Raw genomic sequence first — 23,283 nt, 5'->3', positions numbered from 1 at the left:
CTGGACCGAAAGCCAGAACTTGGAAATGGTTAGTAGTTGGTAAAGTATCCTTCTAAAGAACATCTTCTGTGACAATTAAGACCTTTCTAGAAAACTTTAAGGAATTTGTTAACAAATTATAATTTAAACAAACACCAATTAGGTTACTGGCTAGCTTTTAATACAACCTCAAAAAGTTTGTTCAAAGTAAGAGAATAACCTCTTTTATTCCTTGATTTCCAATATCACATTTTCATGAAGGACTAGACAAGATAAAGATACCCTGTTCTCCTTTAATATGCATAAAAGGGATTATCTTTTTTGCCAATAGGATCATTAAAGAAAGACCTATCTATATTTTCTCCTTTCGTGATCAATACTCGAATTGAAGTTTACTAAATTTAAATTCACATTAAAAAATTTCAAAATTGAAGTTAAAAGCAACAAATGTGTCCAGGTGTAAACCCGAAACATCTTGTTAACCATGAAGAAATATTTCTTGTATTTTTATAAATTTTACTTCATTTATTTTAATTTATATAATGTAATTTAACTGGAAAATAAGACTTGTACAAAATTATTGTTACAAACAAAGTAAGTGACATTTTTTAAATCAGAGAGTACACCTTATGGACTTTTGGCTCCAAAAAGAAGAATGTGTTTGCATAAAATATTGAAAGAACTAAGGAGTACCTCTTTTTGAAAGACCTTTCACTCTTAGTACCAAACTACCAATGAAAGTAAATTATGGTGAAAAATATGCATCTCTGAAGCAGCACTACAAAAATTAAACACGCAGTAAAGGACGGGGAACAAGAAGGCAAATTTCAAAAAACCCAATAATAATTTTTCATATATTACAAGTTATTTAAAATTATGACTTACTGATTGACATAGATGACCACACACACCTATAGCAATACAACGAAACAATTCATAAATAATACATACGAAATATTGAGGGAAAAAAACAGAGCTCCTTATGTTCCCCTCTTAAGCATTTTAATTCTCCATGGACTCAACTCTCTGAAGAAGCAGATGTTTCTTAAACTTCTTTATGAAATTTTCCGCACTTTCATTGATATCTTCCGATGGCTTGCTTTCCAGCTTCTTTGGCGCCGCCGCCGGCTTCTTCATATTTGTAGAATTAGGCTTCTGTATCTCTCTGGTGAAATACTCCATCGGCCTTTCTGTTTTTTTCTCAATTTCTTCGACTTTGGTTGTGCGGTAGTAAAGGGAATTCAAGGAACTGGTCATTTTTTTAGCTTAATTTCTGCTCTGCTCTAAAAAAACACTTGAGTTGATAATGCTCTGCTCCTATCGGCTTTTTGGATAGCCATATTTATAGGTAGACGCCAATATAAGAGATCCAACTTTTCCTGTTATATGATTCGTAATTAATAATTATGATTGTGAAAGTGGGGAATATGATTCCCATTTACTTAATTTTTAAAGAAATATTCATAGTTAAATTAGGATCGTTTTTAGAATGTGAAAGTGTTGAGAATGAGAAGAATGAACCAAATTCAAATGTGTGAACTTGGTTCTTATAGGTGATTTCTAAATCAATGTTATAGTGTAACTAACTTACTTTTCATTAATTATTTATTTAGTTATTAGTAATTGGAAGTCTATTAGAATAATTAAATGTGATTAAGATATCATAACTATTAGAAAGAGAAGCTCTATAATGTAACTAGACTAAGTTTTTGGAATAACAAAAATATTGTTTCTGTATTCTTCTTCTTCATTTTCTTCTTCACTGTTCATAAATCTTTAAAAAATTATGTCAATATTTATAATATACAAATTAATTATGAGAAAATTTATAATTTATTCTATCGTATTGTAAATAAATTAGTTATGCAAATACTATTTTATTTCTTCTATTGTACAAAATAATACATAAAATTTCCTCTTAATTTATGCAATATATTAGTCATATGAATTCTAATATACAATCCAATATGTTACCAATCATAATATTACTTAGGTAGAATATAATATTTTTATAACTCAGACTCTAAATCAGATAGATACCAAGTGATCCTGAGTATTTTTGGAGGAAAAAAACGTGTCATGAAATTAGGTAAGCTTTTATATTAAGCGCTTGATTATCATTTATCACGTGATAGGAACAAACCAAAAAAATAAGGTAATTATAATTAGAGGGGTCCTTTCTTTCCACATAGCTAACAGTAGATGATAAAAGGTCCAACTAGATATGTAGTGTCAAATTGTCACACATGATATGTTTAATATTATTATCAATCTAAATAGGACATAATTAAATTTTAACCAGGTAACGACATAGGAAAAATATGTTAGAACAGTAAATAAGCAAGTGTAACGCGAAAGCTAGTAATGTAAACCTCGAAAAATCACGAATAAGAAGACAACGAGAAATATATCAAAAAACACAAAGATTTAACGTGGTTCCATCAATTGCTCTACGTCCACAAAGGAGATGAGCAATCCACTATAAATATGAGAGTACAAAATACAGAGGGAAACAACCTCAACCAAATTCACTCACAATACATGAGAGGTACACACAAGTGATAACGTATCAAGCTTGTGACCCATAAATTCTCCCCCTAACCAAAACTCTCAAAGTCTTTAAGACTACATTGTGAATGCTAATTAAGTTAGAAGGAACATGCCTCTATTTATAGAATCCTAAACATTTTCCTATAAGAAAAATAATTAGTCAATTCAAAACTTTTTTCTAAAAAGATAACCTTTTTATGGTAAGAAATCGGGGTAAATAAAATCCAACAAAATAGTTATCAGATTTTTTTTCATATAAAAAGGATAAAAGAACATGTCTCAAAAAGTTCAATTCTAATTTCTAAATACTAAATAAATTTTGAAAAATACATACTATGCTGCATAAACTTAATTCTTATGGAATTTAGGTGAAGCGATGTAAAAGTTTAATTTCGGAAGATTCAAAAACTTGAAAGTTATGCCGAACAAATTAGGTCTTGGATAGATAATACCTCGAGGGGCAATCTGTATAAATACATACAGCTCAATCGCGATCCTGTTTGAGAAGAAGGATATATCTACCATATCCATATGGTTTTTGAAATGAGTCATTTTATGTATGAATAAATCAAGCAAATGCACTGAGGGTGAAGATTTATACATCTCAACAGAGTAAAGCACGGCAACAAGAAGGCAAATTTCAACAGATCCAGTAATATTTTTTTTTATATATAAAAGTTATTTTTAATTATGAATTACTAATTGACCACACACACAATACACATATAGCAATACAATGAAACAATTCATACATCACACACGCGAAAAATTGAGAAAAGAAATAATGAAACAGAGGTCGTTATGTTCCCCTCTTAAGCATTTGCTCATAGTTCTCTATGGACTCAAGCCTCTGAAGAAGCAGCTGTTGTTTAAACTTCTTTATGAAATTCTCTGCGCTTTCATTAATGTCTTCCGATGGCTTGCTCTCCAGCTTCTTTGGCGCTGCCGCCGGCTTCCTCATATTCGTAGAATTAGGCCTCTGTATATCTCTGGTGAAATACTCCATTGGTCTTTCTGTTTTTTTCTCAATTTGTTCAACTTTTGCTGTGTGGTAGTAACGGGGATTCAAGGAACTACTCATTTTTTAAACCTTAATTTTTTGCTCTGTTCTGAAAGAAAAAACACTTAAGAGTTGATAATGCTCTGCTTCTATCGGCTATTTGGATACCCATATTTATAGGTAGACGCCAATATAGGAGATACGACTTTTCCTCTTCTATGATTCGTAATTAATAATTATGAGTGATAAAGTTTGGAATATGATTCCCATCTACTTTTTTGGTCCTTTATCCACGCCGGTAAGCTACCTAATAATTGTTTTTGTTTTGAAGAAATAAATCATAGTTAAATCAGTGTCTTAAAAGTAGTACTATATAAATTAGTTTTGAGAATTTTTTTGTATTGTTGGTTATTTTAAGTATGAATTATTTACTTAGGATTAAGTTATTGATAGATTAAATTATCTCATGATTTATGTATGTGTTAGTGGAGTGAATATTTAAAGATAATACTTTGGTCTATATATTAATAACTTACCTACGAACCAGCTATCAATTATAGTATTATATTATTATTATTATTTGTGTGCAGTGGCGGAGCCACGGTATGTTTAGGAGGTTTATTCGATTCCCCCTTCGACGAAAAATTATATTATTTTTATATGGTTAAAATAACTTTTTAGGTATATAGTAGATGTCAAACCCCCTCGACTATTTCGTATGTCTATTTCTTCAGATTTTGAACCCCCTTATCAAAAATTCTGACTCCACCTCTGCTTATGTGAAATTTATTATTTACAGAACTCACCTCTAAACCAGATACCAAATCACCCCGCTGTTTTAGTTAAAAGAAAGTGTGCCAAGGAATTAGGTAAGCTCAGTAAATATGCACTTGATAATTATTTATCACGTGGTAGAAACAAGCAAAAAATAACAATTATTATAATTGAAGGGGTCCTTTTTTCTTCCCCCACTTGGTTAACAGGAGATGATAAAAGGCCCAGCTAGATGTATGGTGTCAAATTGTCACTAATGATACGTTTAATATTATCAAACTAATTAATAGGACAAAATGAAATTTTAATCAGATAACTACGTGAGAAAAATGAAAATAATTAAAATAGGCAAGATAGACATAAAATTAGTAAATACTTAGATGGAGAAGAGCCGCCTATTAAAATGGTTGTAGGTAGTTTAAATTCCCCACACGAATGCGTTTCTTAAGCCGCGTAGTTTGAAAAAATTGTGGCATAAGCAATGGATTAAAACCGAAAGGTCCCATGTTTGGTCGCCATTTCTGGCGATTCAAGGTTGTCACTTTCATGTGCAATGCTAATTATTTTGATTTTTATTCTACATCGAATTCATTATATTATCATTGAAAATGCAATTAAATAATAAAAATGTACTTTCTCTGATAAATTAATTTTTTAAATGATATGATTATGCACTTCAACATAGTATCGTAGCTGACAGAATTTCCACGTGCTGTTGCGACTATTAACAGATTTAAAGGAATCTAAGAAGAAAGAAAGGGGATACACGTCCATTGAATAGCGGCATGGCATCTTTTTAGTTTATTACTATACCTAAATAAATGCCTAACTGTTGCTTTGTAGGTAGCAAATTATTACTCAAATCATATGGCATGGGCAAGTAACGTGTCAGCACATGTGATTTTGACTTTGACATTCAATAGAGCCTGCATGGGCGCTATGCCGGTGCCCCTCTCATTTTTCAACTTTCAACTTAAATATACCTAATTTTGGGATTCCATTTTATCACTTGCGGTGTTCTACCAATTTTCTTTCAGCAACCTTCATATGTTTCAAACTCTAAAAAGTATAGGTTTGGCCATATTCCAAACGAAGTTTCTAGAGCCCAACTCGATATTTTTTTTTTCTCCAGAAGGTCGTGATTCTAATATTTTGTGGTAGTTCTTAAACAATGATATGTATTATTTCAATGAAAGGAACGCATGGTAACAGAGCAAAGATTTTCAGTGTAGCGATTCAAAATATAAAGAAGTGAACGCATAAAGTAACACGAGATTCATACAGTATATTACATTGTAATATAGTTTTCCAGCGGAGATGATTAAGATAAAACCCGAAACAAAAATCTACAAACGGATGTAATTATTCTGCAGAAAGACCATAGCGATACTTCCTAAGTCTCACAGCGTTTATCGTTTCAAGGACATTTACTAATAAAAAAATACTTATCTGATCTAGCAATATCAGTAAATCGAGATGCATCAACTTCACAGCATACATACATGTACGAAGCATTTCCTGTTTTGTCATCCAATTACTTAGATAGCGTACTCTCTCTTTTCATGAAGATTCATGAAAAGGAACAAGCACTTTATTTAGAGATGAATGAAGCAATAACAATCCATTAATCAACACTCAGATTTTCTACCATAAACATTAGTACTTGGACAAGCTACTCATCAGTACGTCATGGACCAAACTGTTCCACTTGATAAGTTAACTAGCTTTGCTCAGGAAAATGAATATCAATGACAATGAATTTAGCAGCTTTCGACTGATATATGGTGGAGACATTTGTACAATTACAATAGAAGACATCATATCGATTGACTCCAGTTAGATAAAAATTTTGGCTGAAGAATGCCGTCATTACAAGGAAAGCAAGGAGGGGGATAATTTAAACCTGAGGTTGTGCCATATGCCTGCCAGCAAAAAAATGTTGTAGGATCCCCAGAAGGTGAAGTAAGTTGAATATCTTCCAAGTACAACCTTCTGCAGGGGAAGCTGTCGCTGCAGGCTAGTGTTACTGCCCTTTCTGTAGCTGAAGTTCCTTTAATACCCATAAAGGATATGTTGTCAATGTGAATGTTTGAAGTCTGCGCAAGTCCACAGTTACACTTAGTTTTAGCCCACACATTCACACAAACATGGAATACTATTGATGGTCTATTTCTTCTAACTAGATGCTGAGCAATGAATTACTAATTTCATTTTGTCCAGAAGTAACAAGTAATTATCAGAGAAGAGTTTCATACAGAGCTAATCAGATTCATTCCAATTTCTTTGTCTGGTTTTTACTTGGCACATAGTTTAAGAAAACAAATAGGACTTTTCAAACTTGTGGTATTCATATGTGGAATGTACTAAAATGTTCTTTAATCTGGTGGTCCATGTCATGCAGAAAGTTCAATTTAAAACAGACAAATTGAAACGGAGGGGTATCATATATTCACGTAGTTCTCAAGCAATAACTCCATCATGGATGTCTCTACCTTCACTAATTCACTAGTAGGCCAACAATTTACTTTGTCAATAGACCTTTGTCATAAGCTCAATACAGAAATGGCCTTGGCTAAGAAAGGCTCACCTAAATACCTAGCTAAAATGCAGAACGGACATGCAAGAATGAACTCTTTTCCACACAACCAATTTATAGAACAGTGAAAGAAGCTGAATTTGAACTGAGAATCAAGAAATGGAGTACAAAACATACCTTGTTTGAACAAGGTTTCGTAGAATCACAATAATATTGGTCGATTATGATAGGATTTGAGACATTTTCCATCCAAACATTCTCGAAAGAAACCTTTTTGACAAACCCAGAACCACCCTGAAGAAGCATTAAGGGGAAACCAACAACACGATTAGGATATGCAACCATAGGTAGCAAATTTATATTTTAGAGATGAAACATAATGCAGAATGATCACCAAAAATGGTGTCGAGGTTTTGAAGATTCATCTGATGCGCATATGGAAACAAGATTACCTGCCAAGTCTTTATTCTAACCCCGTTCTCAGTGTTGGAAATAGATGCTCCATTAACATGAACATTGTAAACCTGAGAAAATGAATTTGACTTTCCCAAGCTTCCAATGCTAAAAGAACAGGGAACTAATTAAAAACTTCATCTTATACATAACTTCAACAAAACAGAAAAGTGTTCTACCTTATACCATGGCCTGGCCCACACACAATGTCTTTGACTTTGATCCGTGATGAATTGCCGACAATAGATATGCAGTCATCTCCTGTATTCAGTTTCTTCGTTAGTCAAAAGATAATGAAATATAAGATAGGGTCTCGAATGTGAATACAGTATCCTTGATCATACAAAATCAATGCATTGTTTGATGATGAAATTGCCTCAACTGGAGTATCCAGCAATAGCGAGAAAAACTTAAAAAGAAGAAACTAACCGAGTATCAATAAAACTGGCGTAAAGAAGAGTTGGTTTTATACATTTTACCGGCTTTTTGTATCCAAAGACTTCACATACTAACCATAATTGAACTACAACTACTAGTCCACTATTTCAGATCCCCTAGACAATCCTTATATTTGACCTCCGCAAACACATAGCTATGTCCCATAAAATGCATTATTGGAACCATAAATCCGAATTTATCACCTAAAACATTCATTGTATTCATTAGATTGTAATCCAAGCCATATTGAGCAAAGTTACAACCAGAAACAACGATAATGGCAAATAGTGATCAGATGATCTGTCTCTCCAATTGCAATGACTAAAGATCAACTAACCTGTGCCAATAATGCAATCCTTGACATTGACCTGTGTAGATGAACTTATGTGGATTGCATCAGTGTTAGGGCTATCACCTGGGGCTTTGACTACGAGTTGTGATATTGTAACATGTTTGCAACCAGTAAATGCTAAATGCATTTGTTGACTATTAAAAATCTGTATGTTCTTGACTTTCAGGTTGTTGCATTTGTGGAAAGTTAAAGCCTGCACTCCGATTAATTAATGAACCACAAGGAAGATCAGCATCAGATAAAATTCTTTTTCCTGAAAGAAAGTCGATATCTAATGTATAAGTCAAAATTAAAATCACATAGAGGGAAAGGCAGAACTGACCGTTGGTGCATGATGACAAGGCTAGCAAAATAAAAAGAAACATCAATTTCATTATGTGAAAGAGTAACATAAAGCACGATGTTAACAATGGCGAAGAGAATTACATTTGTTCTGTTGACCTTGCATGACCGAGCCCACCACTCCTGGCCCATACCATCTATAATTCCTCCTCCTTCTACTGTCAGGTGTTTTACTTTAAAGAAATAGATCCATTTTCGTGGATTCAAGTCATCCCAGACTTCAGGATCCTTTGGTGCTAAAATAGTACCTGCAATCTTGTGTATATCGAAAAAGACACCTGAATACCATTTCGTGGAATAAAGAGTTAGACAAGATGCAATATCTCAATTAGGCACTCACCCGTATAGACACCTTTGACCGGCAAGGACCAGCAAAATTAATTTGTCGAACTAAGAAAGAATAACCAGCAGGGATAACAATCTTTACATGTGATGGTGACGAGCAGGCCATATCCCAAACATCTTTAAAAGACTGAAAGCACAAAAAAAAAAAAAAGAAACTTCTTAACTAAGCTAAGTATTTCTCATTCTGGTGATCCATCTTCATAAAAAAAGTCTCAAAAAATTTTAGCTCACAAAACAATAAGGACCAAAAAATTTCACTACCTCCACAAGGTAATGGTAAGGACTATGTACACTCTAACCTCCTCAAACCCCACTTAGTGGGATTTCACTAGTTATGTTGTTGTTGAACAAAGTCAAGCAAATCAAGAAGTTTTTTGCTTAGTTTCCCATTACCATAAAAAAATATATGCTCTATACTTCTTCAAAACCTTTTCTAATTTTTTTTTTTTTATTTAATGTATCAATCTTACTACAGTATAAAAGGAATGAGTAAATCATCCTTTCAATAACAAACTTTTTGTTACGTTTGTGGACCTGGCTGCAGCGGTTGCACATCCTTAACATTCTAAGATTAGTTCTTTTTACCAACCTATCTAAACAGGATTTATTGGTGCATCTTTATCTCTCATTCATTGAGAAATAATAAAGAGTTGGTTATTGGTCATTGGTTCTCTTCCCTTTGAAGGTTTCGCATGAAAAATATAACTATTTTGATTTTTGATCGATATGCACAATGAACCAAACCAACAACAATATAACCAGCATAATCTCATAAATGGGGTATAGGGAGGGTAATGTATATGTGGAGAGGTTATTTCCGATAGACCGAGAAGATCCGCAATGAACAAATAAGAAAATAAATATTTTTCACCGGCTCTTAAATGAAGCACATAATCATGTAGTGAATGCCGATAAAATTAAGGGACCTTTAGCGGAATAAAGGGGATTCACCTTAGTGTCATCGGTAATCCCATCTCCGGTAGCTCCAAAATCGCTGACTCGAAAAAGGGATTCCGATTTGGTCCTCAAAGAAGCAGATGCTGGAAGTAGCTGTAAGAGTGACTCAAATCCACTTACATTTGCAGAAATCAAGAGGAAATAGAGACTGTAGAGTGACAGAAACAGAGCAACAGATTTGGAATAGGACGAGAAATTAAAGGAAGAAATGAAGGAGGATGCCATCTCCCCCATTTTCCATTAGTGGGAAGCACTTTGTAACTTAACAGAGTAGTACTAGACAAGGTCAAAATCACTGTCGGCTACATTTTTCCCAAAAAAAAAGGCATCATAAGTCACAAGCCTATTTAATGAGAGAAAATTACATAAATAGATGTACTTTTAACTTTTAATTTGAAAAGTTTTAGCCTTAAATTTACACTTAAAATAAACTTCATCTAAACAGACTCAAAAAATGATTTCGAAAAGCGTATAATCATGTCATTTTTTCCAGGTGGGAATCGATATAAACTATACACTACTTAATTTTTTTACTGGCCCTTAGTTGATAGTAACAAATTTAGATTTAAAGGTGGTTCGTGATTGATTAAAATTATACAAGCACTTAGTAATTCGTGAATTAGTAATTAGAAATTATGAATGGAAAAATTCTTTCGGTCAGATTAATATTTTATCTATGTGAATTTATTTTATTTTTTTAATATTTTTATTTTTTTAACTTTAATACATTTTAACTAAAAAATAGTTTAGTTTAAATAAAAAAATTTATAGACTTTTTGATTTTCTAGTCAAATATTCTAACCACTTAGCATTACACATATTAGATATGTGAGTTTTCTAATAACGAATTAAACATTGTAGGAATATAATGCTTAAGTAACTCAACTCCTAAGTCCTAATCAAATACCCAATGTGGTATTACTTATATAAAATTTAGTGTATGCACAATTCAAATCAACTATCAAACGGCCTTTTAATTAATTAAATTTTACATTTTTAATCTCTCTACTAGAAAATATCTATAAATTCGCCATATTTGTAAATTATTTCACTATTTAATTATATATGATATATGTTAAAGTTATTACTTAATGTTTGATGGTATTATAATTTAATAAATAGTAAAATACAATATGTTTTTCTACATAAAAGAATACAAAAACTTATGAGTATTTTGATTAAAAATATGTTGAGACTTGAGTCATGTAGAATAAGGATAAAAAAGAAGTTAATCAATAATCTACGGATAGAAGTATATAATCCCTTTAATTATAATTGAGCATGAGCCATTTCGCATAATTGGCAAATGGAACAAAAAAAAAAGATTCCTCGTTGTGAATTATACCTGATATCTTACGCTTTTCTGAATCTATAAAAACAAGGATTTATTCTTGTTAAGAAAACTGAGATTCGTAGTAATTTGTACAACCTTACTTTTGTGATTGTGCTTCCTCGTTATTACTTTTTGAAAATTCAATTAAATAATAAAAATGTGCTCTCCTTAATAGCTTAAGCTTTTAAATAAGATGATCATGCACTTCAACATGGTATCAGAGCAGGCAAAAGTCCTGAGATCGAATCTCACCGCCACCCAAATGAAAAAGAATTTCCACATCGATGAAAAAATCAGTGAGATTGTCACACCTGCACTTGAGCTGATCAGCTGCTTGAAGAGCAACAGAAAACATTCAATCACATAGTTCAAATGCAACAATGGTGATGACCAAGTTAACTGGTACTGAGTATGCAAATTAAACCAGATTTGGATGTCAAACAAATGAAGGACAGAGAATAAAGATCTGACATGATGAGATCAAGTAAGGTCTTCAATGGGGGAACATAATGCAATTGCATGATCTGTAAATGTGTTTGCGGCCCCAATATATGCATGTCAGCCGTCAGTCCTACATGTTAGATCTCGGAGGAATATGTGATGTTGAGATATTCACAGCACTTCCATGTTCACGAATTGTCAATGAATTACAAGAGCTCCATTCCATGTTCGTATGTTTTTATATTTAAGGTACACATGAGGCAAAAAAAAAGTACTATTAAAGAGGTAAGCATTCCCATGCTTGAGATTGAAACATGCTCTCTACTTAGCGAACAGGATGTTTCTTTGCTATGAAATGTTCTCAGCACCAGTGGCTCTTCTAAGAACATAGATATTAAATATATGGGAAACGAGAGGGCTGCGTGCATGGTGCACCAATTTTGTTTTTGTAGCATGTGATGACACAGATTGGGTACACAAATGTAATCTTTCATAATTGCAGCACTCTTTGGTCTCCCCTGTCTTTTACAAACAAATGTGGGCCATAAAAATTCTCTATTTAATTTTACCCCACACACACCACAGGTATACGTAGTGTAATCGCATAAATGGAATTTGGGATAGGATGTATAGACCTTACCACTACTTTATGAGTTAGAGAGGTTTGTCTAATAGACCTCGACTCAACAAAACAATAAAAAAAAATCAAAGCAGGGCTGCAAGAATAATAGAGCAGTGATTGTATGCTATATATTGATGAAGTTTCCCTTTCTTACTAATCTTCACTTCTTTTTTTTTATGTTAACTTCACTTCTTGAGATTGATCCTGTCAAATGCCAGCCTCGAAAGGAATATACTTATAGGTTTGGTGAAATATAATTCACCCAAGGATACACCCAAAAGTAATCTTTCTGTTGTCTAAATTTGGTCTCAACTTGTTGTAGTCTCACATCCAAAAGTCCTTGGTCACCTTATATGATTTTGAGCAATAGAGCTAACTTTTGAAATTAAATATTCACTTCATTATCATATGATATCACAGACAAATTCTAGATGTTGGGGGTCCGTCTTATATTGTTCAAGTTTTAAATATTGGTGTGTTGAAGTCCCATCAATAAATTTAAAAGTTCTTAATCTACTTATATGATCTTTAATAATTATTCTCTCTTCAGCTGACTAATTCAATTTTCAACAAGTCAATTAAATAAAAATCAAACAAAAAATGTACTTAAAGAAAAAGTGTGCGAATTGAGTTTGGGAAACAAATTAAACATATCACTTATAAGAAGATAAATCAAAAATATTCTTAATTTCAGATTGGATCATCGCTCATTGAAAATTGATTCTAAGCAGCTCAAGAAGATGGAATAAAAAGATTTTTTTTGAAATAATAATAATAATAATAATACAGTGCGTACACACAAGGATTACCCAGCGTCCAAGAAAAGCAAGAGACCTAAATAGACTATGCCCTCTGGATCCGAAGGAACAAAATCTGACAGAACAAAGCAAAGCAAATATAATACATTTGTCTTTTAGCTCAGAAAATTTCTTACACCTCTAAGATGATATGCTCAGGGGCGTCAAAAATAATCCAAACATAGGTTATTCGTTTTATTTGCTCAGAATTTTAAGAGTTAGGTTAAAGATAATTTAAATGCGATTTAATTTCAACTCATTTAAGTTAAATTTATTTAAAAAAAGTTCTTAATTAAGCTTAATTTAATCTTCAATTTCAATTCGTTTTAAAGTTTTTTATTAAAATAGGTTCTTGTATTAAGGTTTTTATTATCTATTTAACATTTCTTAGGATTTATCTATCCATTTGTTACATTTTAACAAAATTCTTGAGCGGAAACTCAAATTGTAATTATAACAATTAAATATTAATATATTAATTTATTGACATTAATCGAATTAAATTAGGTGGATCAAGACCTAACTCGTTTTTTAGCCCATTTGAACCCAAATAAAACTTGGACGAGTCAAGACCCAACCCAATTTCTATTTCAACCTATTTTAATATCTCAAATTTCAAACCGACCCGCCTATTTAACACCCGTAGATATTCTTATTAGCTTATTGCTTAGGTTGGTTGACATTGCTAAATAAGAATTATATGAAATTCCTACTTTGACACTTTTTTGTTAAATGCTTATTGTATTTGGCTTGATTTTCTCTGTTGCAAAATGACGTCCTACTTGACCATTCATCTTTTCACCAATTTATTGAGAAAAGAATTGTTAGTTATTCTTCATCAAAATTGTTAATACGCGTAACCAAAATTGCATGCCAAACAGATGGAAAATAAATTATGATGAAACGAAAGTAGAACTTCAAACTGCAGGACCATGAGGACCACTAACAAAATACTAATATGTGGGTCAAATTCATGAATGTTAGCCATATATTTTGTGGCTGCTATATTTAAAATCCCAATGATGAGGAAGTTCTGAGACTTTCTCTGCAGTTTCATGTTCATGAATTGGTCATTTCCATGACCACCTCCATTCCGAGTTATCGGCTCAAGGAAATGTTTCTCTCAAGGCAATATGCAATGATTTATTGATTGAATAAAGATAAGGTGTCCCATGCGTGAGTTCGACACATGCTCCTGTTTTTTGATTTTTTTTTTAAATCAAGCAGAGGATATGATTTAAAAAAAAAAAAGAGTTCTAAAATGTTACTAGTATTTTCTAATAAAATTATTCTCCTATGTTCATTCGTATATCTTTTGATTTATTACCCCTTCTCTCCTATTTTATAGGCATTGCACATTTTTTTTTTAAGAAAACTTATTTTGAAATAGCTGGTTTTAACACAATATTTAGCTACTTGTGTGGTTGTCATTTCTTTAAAAGTACGAATAGAATTTTAACATTAAATTATTTTTATTTATAATAAAGTGATATTTGAAGAAAAAGAATTTGTTAGAGGTAGGAATTGTTCCCTTGTTCTAATCATTATTCACGGTTCTGCTGGAACAGTCTGTCGGGCTAAGTGTCCGGCGCACATGTGAGGAATATTGAGCTTAACATAGGAGGACGTAATAATCAATTGATTACTGAATCATCAGCAACAAATCATGTACATTAACGAGAGGACACCATATAGTAGCACTTAATTCTCAAAACCGTAACGTGTATCAAATCATCCTAATTAGCAATAATTAAGTGATAAATTAATTGATGTAAACAAACAAATTAAATTAAAATATACCATGATTAAGGAAGTATAAACTTAGATAATGTTTTCGTGCAGTCAAGTATTTTTTATTTTTTTTTTCACTTTTAGCATCAGCATGTGGCATGTGATTTGCCGCAATGGGGGTAGGAAAACGTCTTTCACAATTACGGCGTATTCGGGAAAAAGCTCTAGCGTTTTTATGACCCTAAAACTCTAGTTTAGCTTAGCACATTTTGATTAATAGGATAATTGCTACCTAAGCATCAACTTCAACACAGACGATGAAGTTATTTAGTTTTTCCTTTGCCTATGCAAAAAATAAAATTGAAGACCTTGTGACTATCAACAAGTCAACAATAACATATTCGGCGTAATAGGAACCATCAATAAATGCAGAGTCAGAGAGTAGTGATTGTACGCTATCATAATGGCGACTTCCCCTTCAATTTCTTACCAGTTTTTGACTATTTTCTTCACCTCACGGAATTGATCATATTAGGAATGTGTATTGATTTGGTAAAAATTTGGTCCACCTAATGAGGAGTTCCAAACTGAATATCATCTAGATTCGGTGTCTATCTTCAAAAACAAATACAGTAATTTTTTAATTCAAATTTCAGGAAGACAGAATCAACAAGCTCCCAAAATTGAAAATCAAAACTCAATGAAGGGAGGAGTAACGAATACAACTATACATAGTATAATATATGGGGAGAGAGAAATAGTGTATACAATAAGCATACTAGCATACAGAAGATAAACATGAGATATACTCAAATTCACATAATCAGAAGATAAAGCAAGAGAGGTCCCAATTTCAGATTCAACTTTGTACAACGAGAAATGATTCATTGCGGCTTAACGAAAAAGGTAAAAAGCTAAAGCTTATGCACATAGATTATCAGGCAATCAGGAAAAGTAAGACACTGGAAGAAATTGTCCCCTGCAGAACCTAAAGAAGGCAGAGAAAAAGCCAAAAATGCATAAAAACAAGTAGTACAGTTGTCTTCTAGCACCAAAATTCTCACACCTCATCCTTATTGAGATGAACGTTAATTGCGCCATCCAATTCTGACCTAATCCCAATTTCACCGGAATAATATTACATCTTACGCTTACCGGATTTAGGTCGGCGGTTAGATTTATCATTCTTCCCAAAAGCGCTACAGAATCCACATGCAGATACTTTAGGAGAAGGCGGTTCAATCGCCGGTGACACCTTACCGGTTCGAAAACCGCGATTAGATCGGCTCCTCTCCATGGATCCAGCCGGTTTTGATGAAGCCTTATCAGGCACCGACGCTTCCAATTTAGGCTTTTCTTCTCTTTCTCTATCAATTTTAATAGTAGTTTCTCCTCGTGGATTTCCAAGCTGAATCAATTCACCTGATGCTGTCACTAATTTGTCATCCCATACTAGTCCTGATGAGCCTTGTCGCCGGAACGATGTCGCCGATCTCTGTAATCCAGCCATCGTATACAGACAATGATCAAAATTGAAATTTTTCTTCTTTATTTCTATAGTGTAGATCCTTTTTGAAGTGTGAGAACAAGTATGGAGGCCCTGGCTATTGTGGATGGACTTTTTCTCACATGTTTCTGTACCAGCGCCGTATTTATAGAATTGGACGATAGGAATGGGACCAATGCTTTAAAACTAGTAAAGCGTTAGCTAATTTAGATTTTTCATTCACTATAATTTGGTTTATGGAATATAAGATAAAGATAAAAGATAAGAATAAATTTATACATTTAACCACAAATAAAATATAAATCTATATTTGGAATAATTTTAATAGCGAATCAAATCATTCCAAATAGATAAATTATGATTTAAATATAAGATCAGTATGAATATATTTTATCTTAAAATATTTATTTATTTTTTAATTAAAATGACTTAGAGTTATATAAAAATTTATCGCATAATTTATAAATCTTTGTTTTTTTTCCTAAATTTTATATCACATAAATTTTAACGGATGACATATAAAGTTAATACATTTTTTTATTTAAATATTCATTTCATACTCGTGAATAAGGTAAAAAAAAATTTAATTTTGAGACATGAATAAATAAATTTACATCTGAAAAAAATAAAAAAAAAATGTACACTTCATAAATCACTTTTAAAATTATTTATTCATGTTTCAAAATTAAACTTTATGCTTAGCTCACGGGCGGTTGAAGGTAGTCGGCCGATCGGCAACTCCCTCGTAATGAATTTATTAGATGTAATTTTTTATTAAGCATTTTTTCTTTTACCCGATTAATGATACTCCCTCGTTATTTTTTTTTATTTTAATATATCTATAAAAAATAATAGTTAATATAAACTATTAATTTATTTTTATTAATTATAAAGTGGATAAATTGTTTTGTTTTTTTTAAATAATTAATTAAAAATTATTTTTTTGATTTATTAAAATGAATCAGTGATTAAAAACGATAAAAATAAAAGAAGTGAACAAGTAAATAGGTATGAAATTTTTCAAAAATTTTCCTCCTGTGCATCACAACTATAGTTTACGGAGCTAGTGCTTAATAAGGCACTAGTGTACTTAGCCGCGCTTTGCGCGGTTATGAAAAAGATTAAAATAAAATTACATATTTAATATCAATAATTACTTTAATAAAAAGAATTTTTTGTTAATCACATAGTTTTATAGAAGAGAAATTATGAAAAATATTTAGATTAAATATGAAATTTATTAAGAAATCAATATATGTGAACTTCAAAAAGTTAAATATTAGAAATAAATTTTATAGAGAAAAAGGGAAGGTAATAAGAATTGGGTAATATTAGAACTACTTAAATGTAAACTTGTGATCATTTTTTTTTATTTGAGATTTTCTTAGTATAATTTATATATATTTATGTAAACTTGAAATCTAATCGTTCTTTTATGCTTATTTGTAATTTGATAAATTATATTCTTAGTATAATTTTTTGGCCATGTATAACTCAGATTGCTATTAATAGTTAGTATTCATAACTATATAGTTAGCCAACACTATTATAAATCATTATCCACAATTACTATTACTTGTCCTCGTCATGACCCAATCATCACATGTTTTAATTATTTTTATTGTACAATATTAGATTAATTTAATATTTGTATTAATAACTTGTTAATAATTAAATTTTAAATAAAAAAAGTTTAAAAATCTTAATTAGTTAAATTTCATACTTATTATTATTATTATTATTATTATTATTATTATTATTATTATTATTATTATTATCATTATACTTAGGTTTAGATATCCAATTATTTTTGGGATAACTTATATTGGGAAAAAATATAAAATTTAAAAATAACATAAAAGAGAACAAAAGAGAGAATTAACTACAAAAAAAGATTCAAGAAAATGACACATACACTATTCCTATTTCTTTTAATTTTGTTTGGCTTAAACACAAAAAATTAAAAAATATATTTCACATTTTAAATAAATATTACATTTAACATAATAAATTCCTAAGAATAAAAAGTCACAGTAATTAAGAGGATTAATAATATGACTTTGAACTTTTGTAACATAATAAGAGTAATATTTGTACATTATTACACTAATAAAGAACATTAATTATAGAAAATGAAAAACAAACAAATTACAGTTATTGAGACAAATATTTTATTATAAGTAAATATTACAGTTATTGAGACAAATATTTTATTAATAAAACCATGTGTATTTTAAAAACAATAAATTAACTTTACATTCTTATGTTCTATCATTTTTGTTAATAAAAATTGTTTCACCGGATTATAAAAGTATATATACATATTTCTTTAAGTAGCATATCGATTAGGGTTGGACATTCGGCATTTCGATTCGGTTTCGTGTTTTTTCGATTTTTGGTTCTTGTAAATTGTGTACCGAATACCAAATCAAAATATTTCGGTTCGGTTTTTATTAATTCGATTTGGTTTTTTTATTTGTTTTTTTTAATGGGCCTGCTTAGTGAGCTTTTTAAAATTTTAAACTTTACAATTTTTTTGTTTGATTTTTAAACTTTACAATTTTAGTTTTTTTTTTTTTTGCTGGCGGCAGCTGCTGCTGCTGCCTGAAAGAGGAAGAGGAAGAGTTGTTGTCTGCAAGGGGAAGAGGAGGCTGCAGATGAATATTAAAAATTAAATTAGGAATAGGGACATTACATAGGGTTTCACATTCTTTTTTCTTTTTTTAAAAGATTATTTAACATTAATAATTATTAATTAATATAACATAAATATAATATAAATTATAGTATAATATTTCGGTTTATACCGAAATACCAAAAATCAAAGTAATACGTATCGAAAATCGAATCGAAAACCGAAATAACGAAATCGAAATTCAGAAAAAATTCGGTTCGGTTCGGTGTTTCGGTTTTCCGGTGTTTATGCCCACCCTCAATATCGATTTCTACTTCTATGTTTTAAATATTATAAGCCACAAACACAATAAACTAATATTATCAATAAAAAAGTGAGAGATGAATTTACCTAAACAAATAATTATTTTTGAAGGTGTTATCATTATATATAGTTAAATTTTCTAAGAATCATATAGAGGTCTAAGGAGAATAACTTAGATGTTTTTTTAAAAAAAACTCAGGATTTCTATCTTCATGAACATAAACAAATAATATCAAATGTATGATTCAACAAAGAAAGAGTTGTAATTAGATTAGACATATCAAATTATTTTTCCTTGTAAACTCAAATTATGCAAGAATGTCTAACCATTTTCATTATAGATATATCTTCTATAATCGGCAAATCTGATTAAAAGTTAAAAAATTATCTACCAAAAGAAGAAAAGGATAAAGAATAAGGAGAAAATTATTTAAACACATATAATCATTTTTGACAAAACATAAATAATTCAAAAGGAAATAATATAATAGAAACATTATTTCTTAAGGACCTAAAAAAATAAAGAATAATCACTATATAACTCAAAATCCATTAATCTCCATCTCTAAATGTTTTCATTTCATTCTATATACAAGAGTCAAGAAAAATAATAACAAATAAATTATTAGTCCTAAAATGAATCTCAAAGTTAACAAAATAAAATATTATATCTCATAAAGAATAAGGAAAATTACATTTAATCATAAATTCTCCTACATAATCATTTTGGACAAATAATCGATATATATAACTCAAAATCCACTAATCTTCATGCTTGATGTTATCGTTTCATCCTATATACAAGAGTCAAGAAAAATAATAACAAATACATTATAGTCATAAAATAAATCTCAAAGATAACAAAACAAAATAATTTATCTAGAAGAAATAAAAATATGATGACATATTAGCCTTACTTGCTAATTAAAAGTAATATATGAAATAATATTTGAAAAAATAATGCACCTCAAAGCTTACAAATATTGTAACATTTCTTCCACTAATTCTCTACCCAAAGATGATTACAAAATAATATACAATTTTAGTGTGATTTTATAGTGTTAATATAACCTTTCACATTAAATAATTAGAAGTTATGAATATGAAAGGTTGAAGAGGTTATGAATATGAAAGGTTTGAGGGATATGAATATAATTAATACTAATTTAAGAATAGAATTTATATAATTAAAGAGGTATAAGTTTATAAGAAAAAATAATTGAAAAAAATAAGAAAAAATGTCAAGTAAAAGAAGAAAAATAAGAAAAATGAATGGAGGTCATAGAGAGGTGCCACATCACCTCCTCTATGATCCTCATTTATATATATATATATATATAGATATTTATATATATATATATATATAGATGTGTTGATCTTTTTTTTTTTACATTTAATTATGAATTCAAGCTTTGTTTAATACTTCAATTTACATATTTTATTTCTGACTCTCTGGTTTCCTTTTGACTGAAACTCTGTGACTATTTGATATCAATAAATTAATGAATGAAAATAAAAGTCTGTGACTATAGGAATCTGAAAAATAATATACCTCTGTGCTTCTGCCAAATTGTCTGTTTCTTCCTTTGTTTAATGATTTTTTCTGTTGTCTCTTATTTATTTTCTTCATGGCCTAAATGATTTTGGTCAAATTGCAGAAATTTGCAAAATACGGCTACGTTTGGATAAAAGTGTAATAATTCCTTCGATTGTTTCCATTATCGACATAATTGTTGTTTTCTATTGGTTGCATTTGTGGCTAATAAATTGTTTTTTAGCTCTAAAATTTATGAATGTTACTATTTGTAAAATCAGTCTGTTTTTAAATGTACTCAAGAAATTAATTTCAAATCTATTTGATTTATATTCCAATATATGTTATAGATGTGCTGAAAATAATCTTTCAATTTTTACAATATAAAAATAAATTTGTATATATATCATTATTTTCTATGTGCTCAACAACCTGTTTGTGAGAAAAAATGTTATTATTATTATTATTCATTATGATATGAAATTATTATCAAAAAATATCTAATCTTCAGCAATTCAATCAGAGAATGTCATTTATATTAACTTTTCAACTCGATCAATATTTATTTAAAATAATTTAATTATTTAAGAAAAAATTGGGGGTTGGAGGTGAGAACTATAAAGTGTAAATTCAAACTCATAAATAAAATGAAAATTCAAATGATATACCAACTGAGTTATAAAAATTGATCTGACAAAAATAAAAAAATAAAAAAGTCAACACACACTTAATTGTACTTGGAACAGAATGACTTGAGACCATAGGGTTTGGTAAATTAAGCTATGTAAGGCTCAACATATTAATTGCCCGTCTATCCAATTTATGGGTTCTAGCTACTTCACAATTTATTACTGTTATTTAAATAAAATTCTTAGAACACAACTTATTTAATTGACCTAATATTTAAAATATCTTCTTTAATTTAATTTCAATTTTAATTTATTAAATACATAAATTCATATTTAAATTTATAAAATTTAAATAAGTAAACACACATCCTGTCCTGTGATTGCAAAATGTTGATTAATCAGAAAACTCTGTTAATTTGGTTTCAATTTTACAAAATAATGATTCTGTCTTTTTTATATTTTTAATCCTTTCCGATTATTCACACGTCCACATCATTAGATTAAAAAAAAAAATTATGCCAATTAAGAGGTGGCCTACAACATTTGTTGGGAGGAGTATTCAAGTGCATGTGGACTTTTCCATTAATCAAAAGTCACTAAAACCATAGCCAATTGGGCCTCGTCACCATCAACGTTACGTAGAAATTTGCGTGTTCCTTTCAAACATGGCAACTTAATTTATTTTCATCTTTCTAATGTTTATTTATGTCAAAGTATAGAAGAAGTCAATATACGGGTGAAAAAAGGAAAAATTATATAAATTGATATATTTTAAAAAATAATTATTAATTTTAGTAATATTTTTTATTTTTTATTATTTATATCAATTTGTGATAAATGTGTAATATGTAATAAAAGTGAATTATGTATGTAATATGTTTGAATTATAATTGTTTTTGAAATATATTATGTTTGATTGGTAAAAAAGATAGTCACATTGTATTGTATGTGTATTAAAATGTGTGGTAAATGTATTATTTATCATTAAAACTTTTATTATATGTGAATAATAAATTATTCTTTGTAATATGTATTAAACTTGTATTATAAATGAATTAAAAGTGGTCAATACTGCTATAAATGGTAAATATTTTTTTATTATAACATATTTATGTAAGTTTCTCAGTGAAAAATTCAAGCCTGCCCCCGCTCTCTCTCAGCTCAATTATTAATTTTCCGTCTCAAAATATTTGTTGTACTTGTTACGCTTGGCTTCATATGATAAATATTCGGAAATTAAAAAAGAATTAGTAAACTAAACAAGCTTTAATTTTCTCATTTGTTAATTGCTGTATGATTAGGCTTTTGAATTCGGTGAGAGAGATTCAAAGTCTATAAACACACTCAAAAGCACCCCACGTTACGCATCAATGTCAAAGCATTTAATCATCACATCATCAAACATTCATTATCATTAGCCATTTGTTGTGAAGATTCAAGTTGCTATTTTTGCCTTTTGCCTTTTGCCTTATTTAATTGATGGCTAAAAAATTGTTGCCTTGTCATCATCAAGTGCCTAGTAAAAGCCAAGCCCCTCAAAGATACCATGGAAAGAAAGTAGGAATTCGATTTGGATTGAAGTACTAAAACTAATAATAAACTATCGATATGTTTAGTATAAAATATTTGATGAGCTATTTCATATCAAAATTATTAATATATTCTTAAATAAAGCTATTTACAAAATAATATATGTATACAAGGAGAATAATGTGTTAAGATCGAAATAAATAGCTGGCATGCGAAAGCTAATAAAACAAATCTAAAAAGATCATGAGTAAGAAGACAAACTAAAAGAGTACCAACATAATGAGCGATCACAATGAAATAAACATGGAGTTATCATAATCATGAGGGTTACCAACTTGTGCTACTTATAACTTATACATCAATATTGTTATGTTTAGCTTCTTGAAATTCAATTTGATTAATTTTAGAATTATATGATTTAGACTAATTTAGCAATATATAACTAAAATTTAAATGTTTGAAATATATATATATATATATATATATATATATATA

The 23,283-nt window shown here is 29.9% G+C and overlaps 4 protein-coding genes and 1 long non-coding RNA gene across 5 annotated transcripts; 1 reads left to right on the top strand and 4 right to left on the bottom strand.

Annotated features, from left to right (window-relative positions):
- Nucleotides 1-804: 804 nt before the first annotated feature.
- LOC107014101 lies at nucleotides 805-1,488 on the bottom strand. The gene has a single exon (XM_015213965.2). It carries the CDS (start codon nucleotides 1,234-1,236, stop codon nucleotides 982-984), a length of 255 nt encoding a protein of 84 aa, XP_015069451.1. The 5' UTR covers nucleotides 1,237-1,488; the 3' UTR covers nucleotides 805-981.
- A 1,263-nt stretch (nucleotides 1,489-2,751) lies between these two features.
- On the top strand, nucleotides 2,752-5,656 carry LOC114076561. The gene is made up of 2 exons (XR_003577555.1): nucleotides 2,752-3,181; nucleotides 5,147-5,656. It is a non-coding gene; the product is annotated as an uncharacterized LOC114076561 (long non-coding RNA).
- LOC107013882 (pathogen-associated molecular patterns-induced protein A70-like) lies at nucleotides 3,168-3,679 on the bottom strand. Its single transcript, XM_015213763.2, has one exon. The coding sequence runs from the start codon at nucleotides 3,608-3,610 to the stop codon at nucleotides 3,329-3,331; it is 282 nt and encodes a 93-aa protein (XP_015069249.1). The 5' UTR covers nucleotides 3,611-3,679; the 3' UTR covers nucleotides 3,168-3,328.
- Nucleotides 5,657-5,909: 253 nt separating the features above from the next.
- On the bottom strand, nucleotides 5,910-10,042 carry LOC107012514 (probable polygalacturonase At1g80170). Its single transcript, XM_015212379.2, has 9 exons — nucleotides 9,721-10,042; nucleotides 8,765-8,896; nucleotides 8,509-8,679; nucleotides 8,405-8,425; nucleotides 8,068-8,275; nucleotides 7,472-7,553; nucleotides 7,292-7,400; nucleotides 7,017-7,133; nucleotides 5,910-6,399 (listed from the first exon to the last, which is right to left on the bottom strand). The coding sequence occupies exons 1-9, from the start codon at nucleotides 9,958-9,960 to the stop codon at nucleotides 6,121-6,123; spliced, it is 1,359 nt and encodes a 452-aa protein (XP_015067865.1). The 5' UTR covers nucleotides 9,961-10,042; the 3' UTR covers nucleotides 5,910-6,120.
- A 5,366-nt stretch (nucleotides 10,043-15,408) lies between these two features.
- Nucleotides 15,409-16,378, bottom strand: LOC107012624 (MAPK kinase substrate protein At1g80180). Its single transcript, XM_015212507.2, has one exon. It carries the CDS (start codon nucleotides 16,158-16,160, stop codon nucleotides 15,789-15,791), a length of 372 nt encoding a protein of 123 aa, XP_015067993.1. The 5' UTR covers nucleotides 16,161-16,378; the 3' UTR covers nucleotides 15,409-15,788.
- Nucleotides 16,379-23,283: the final 6,905 nt, after the last annotated feature.

Source organism: Solanum pennellii, chromosome 3 (assembly GCF_001406875.1).
Source record: "Solanum pennellii chromosome 3, SPENNV200".
Classification (NCBI taxonomy): domain Eukaryota; kingdom Viridiplantae; phylum Streptophyta; class Magnoliopsida; order Solanales; family Solanaceae; genus Solanum; species Solanum pennellii.
Note: the sequence above shows the minus strand (reverse complement) of the source record. Positions and strands in the feature narration are given on the sequence as shown.

What these genes read in the sequence shown, in the direction of transcription:
- LOC107012624 (XM_015212507.2), bottom strand. Translation starts at nt 16,160, where the DNA reads ATGGCTGGATTACAGAGATCGGCGACATCGTTCCGGCGACAAGGCTCA.
- LOC107013882 (XM_015213763.2), bottom strand. Translation starts at nt 3,610, where the DNA reads ATGAGTAGTTCCTTGAATCCCCGTTACTACCACACAGCAAAAGTTGAA.
- LOC107014101 (XM_015213965.2), bottom strand. Translation starts at nt 1,236, where the DNA reads ATGACCAGTTCCTTGAATTCCCTTTACTACCGCACAACCAAAGTCGAA.
- LOC107012514 (XM_015212379.2), bottom strand. Translation starts at nt 9,960, where the DNA reads ATGGGGGAGATGGCATCCTCCTTCATTTCTTCCTTTAATTTCTCGTCC. An exon ending in GGTCAAAGGTGTCTATACGG is followed by an intron (nt 8,680 to 8,764) that starts GTGAGTGCCTAA and finishes GATATACACAAG; the next exon opens with ATTGCAGGTACTATTTTAGC. An exon ending in CGAAACCTTGTTCAAACAAG is followed by an intron (nt 6,400 to 7,016) that starts GTATGTTTTGTA and finishes GGACTTGCGCAG; the next exon opens with ACTTCAAACATTCACATTGA.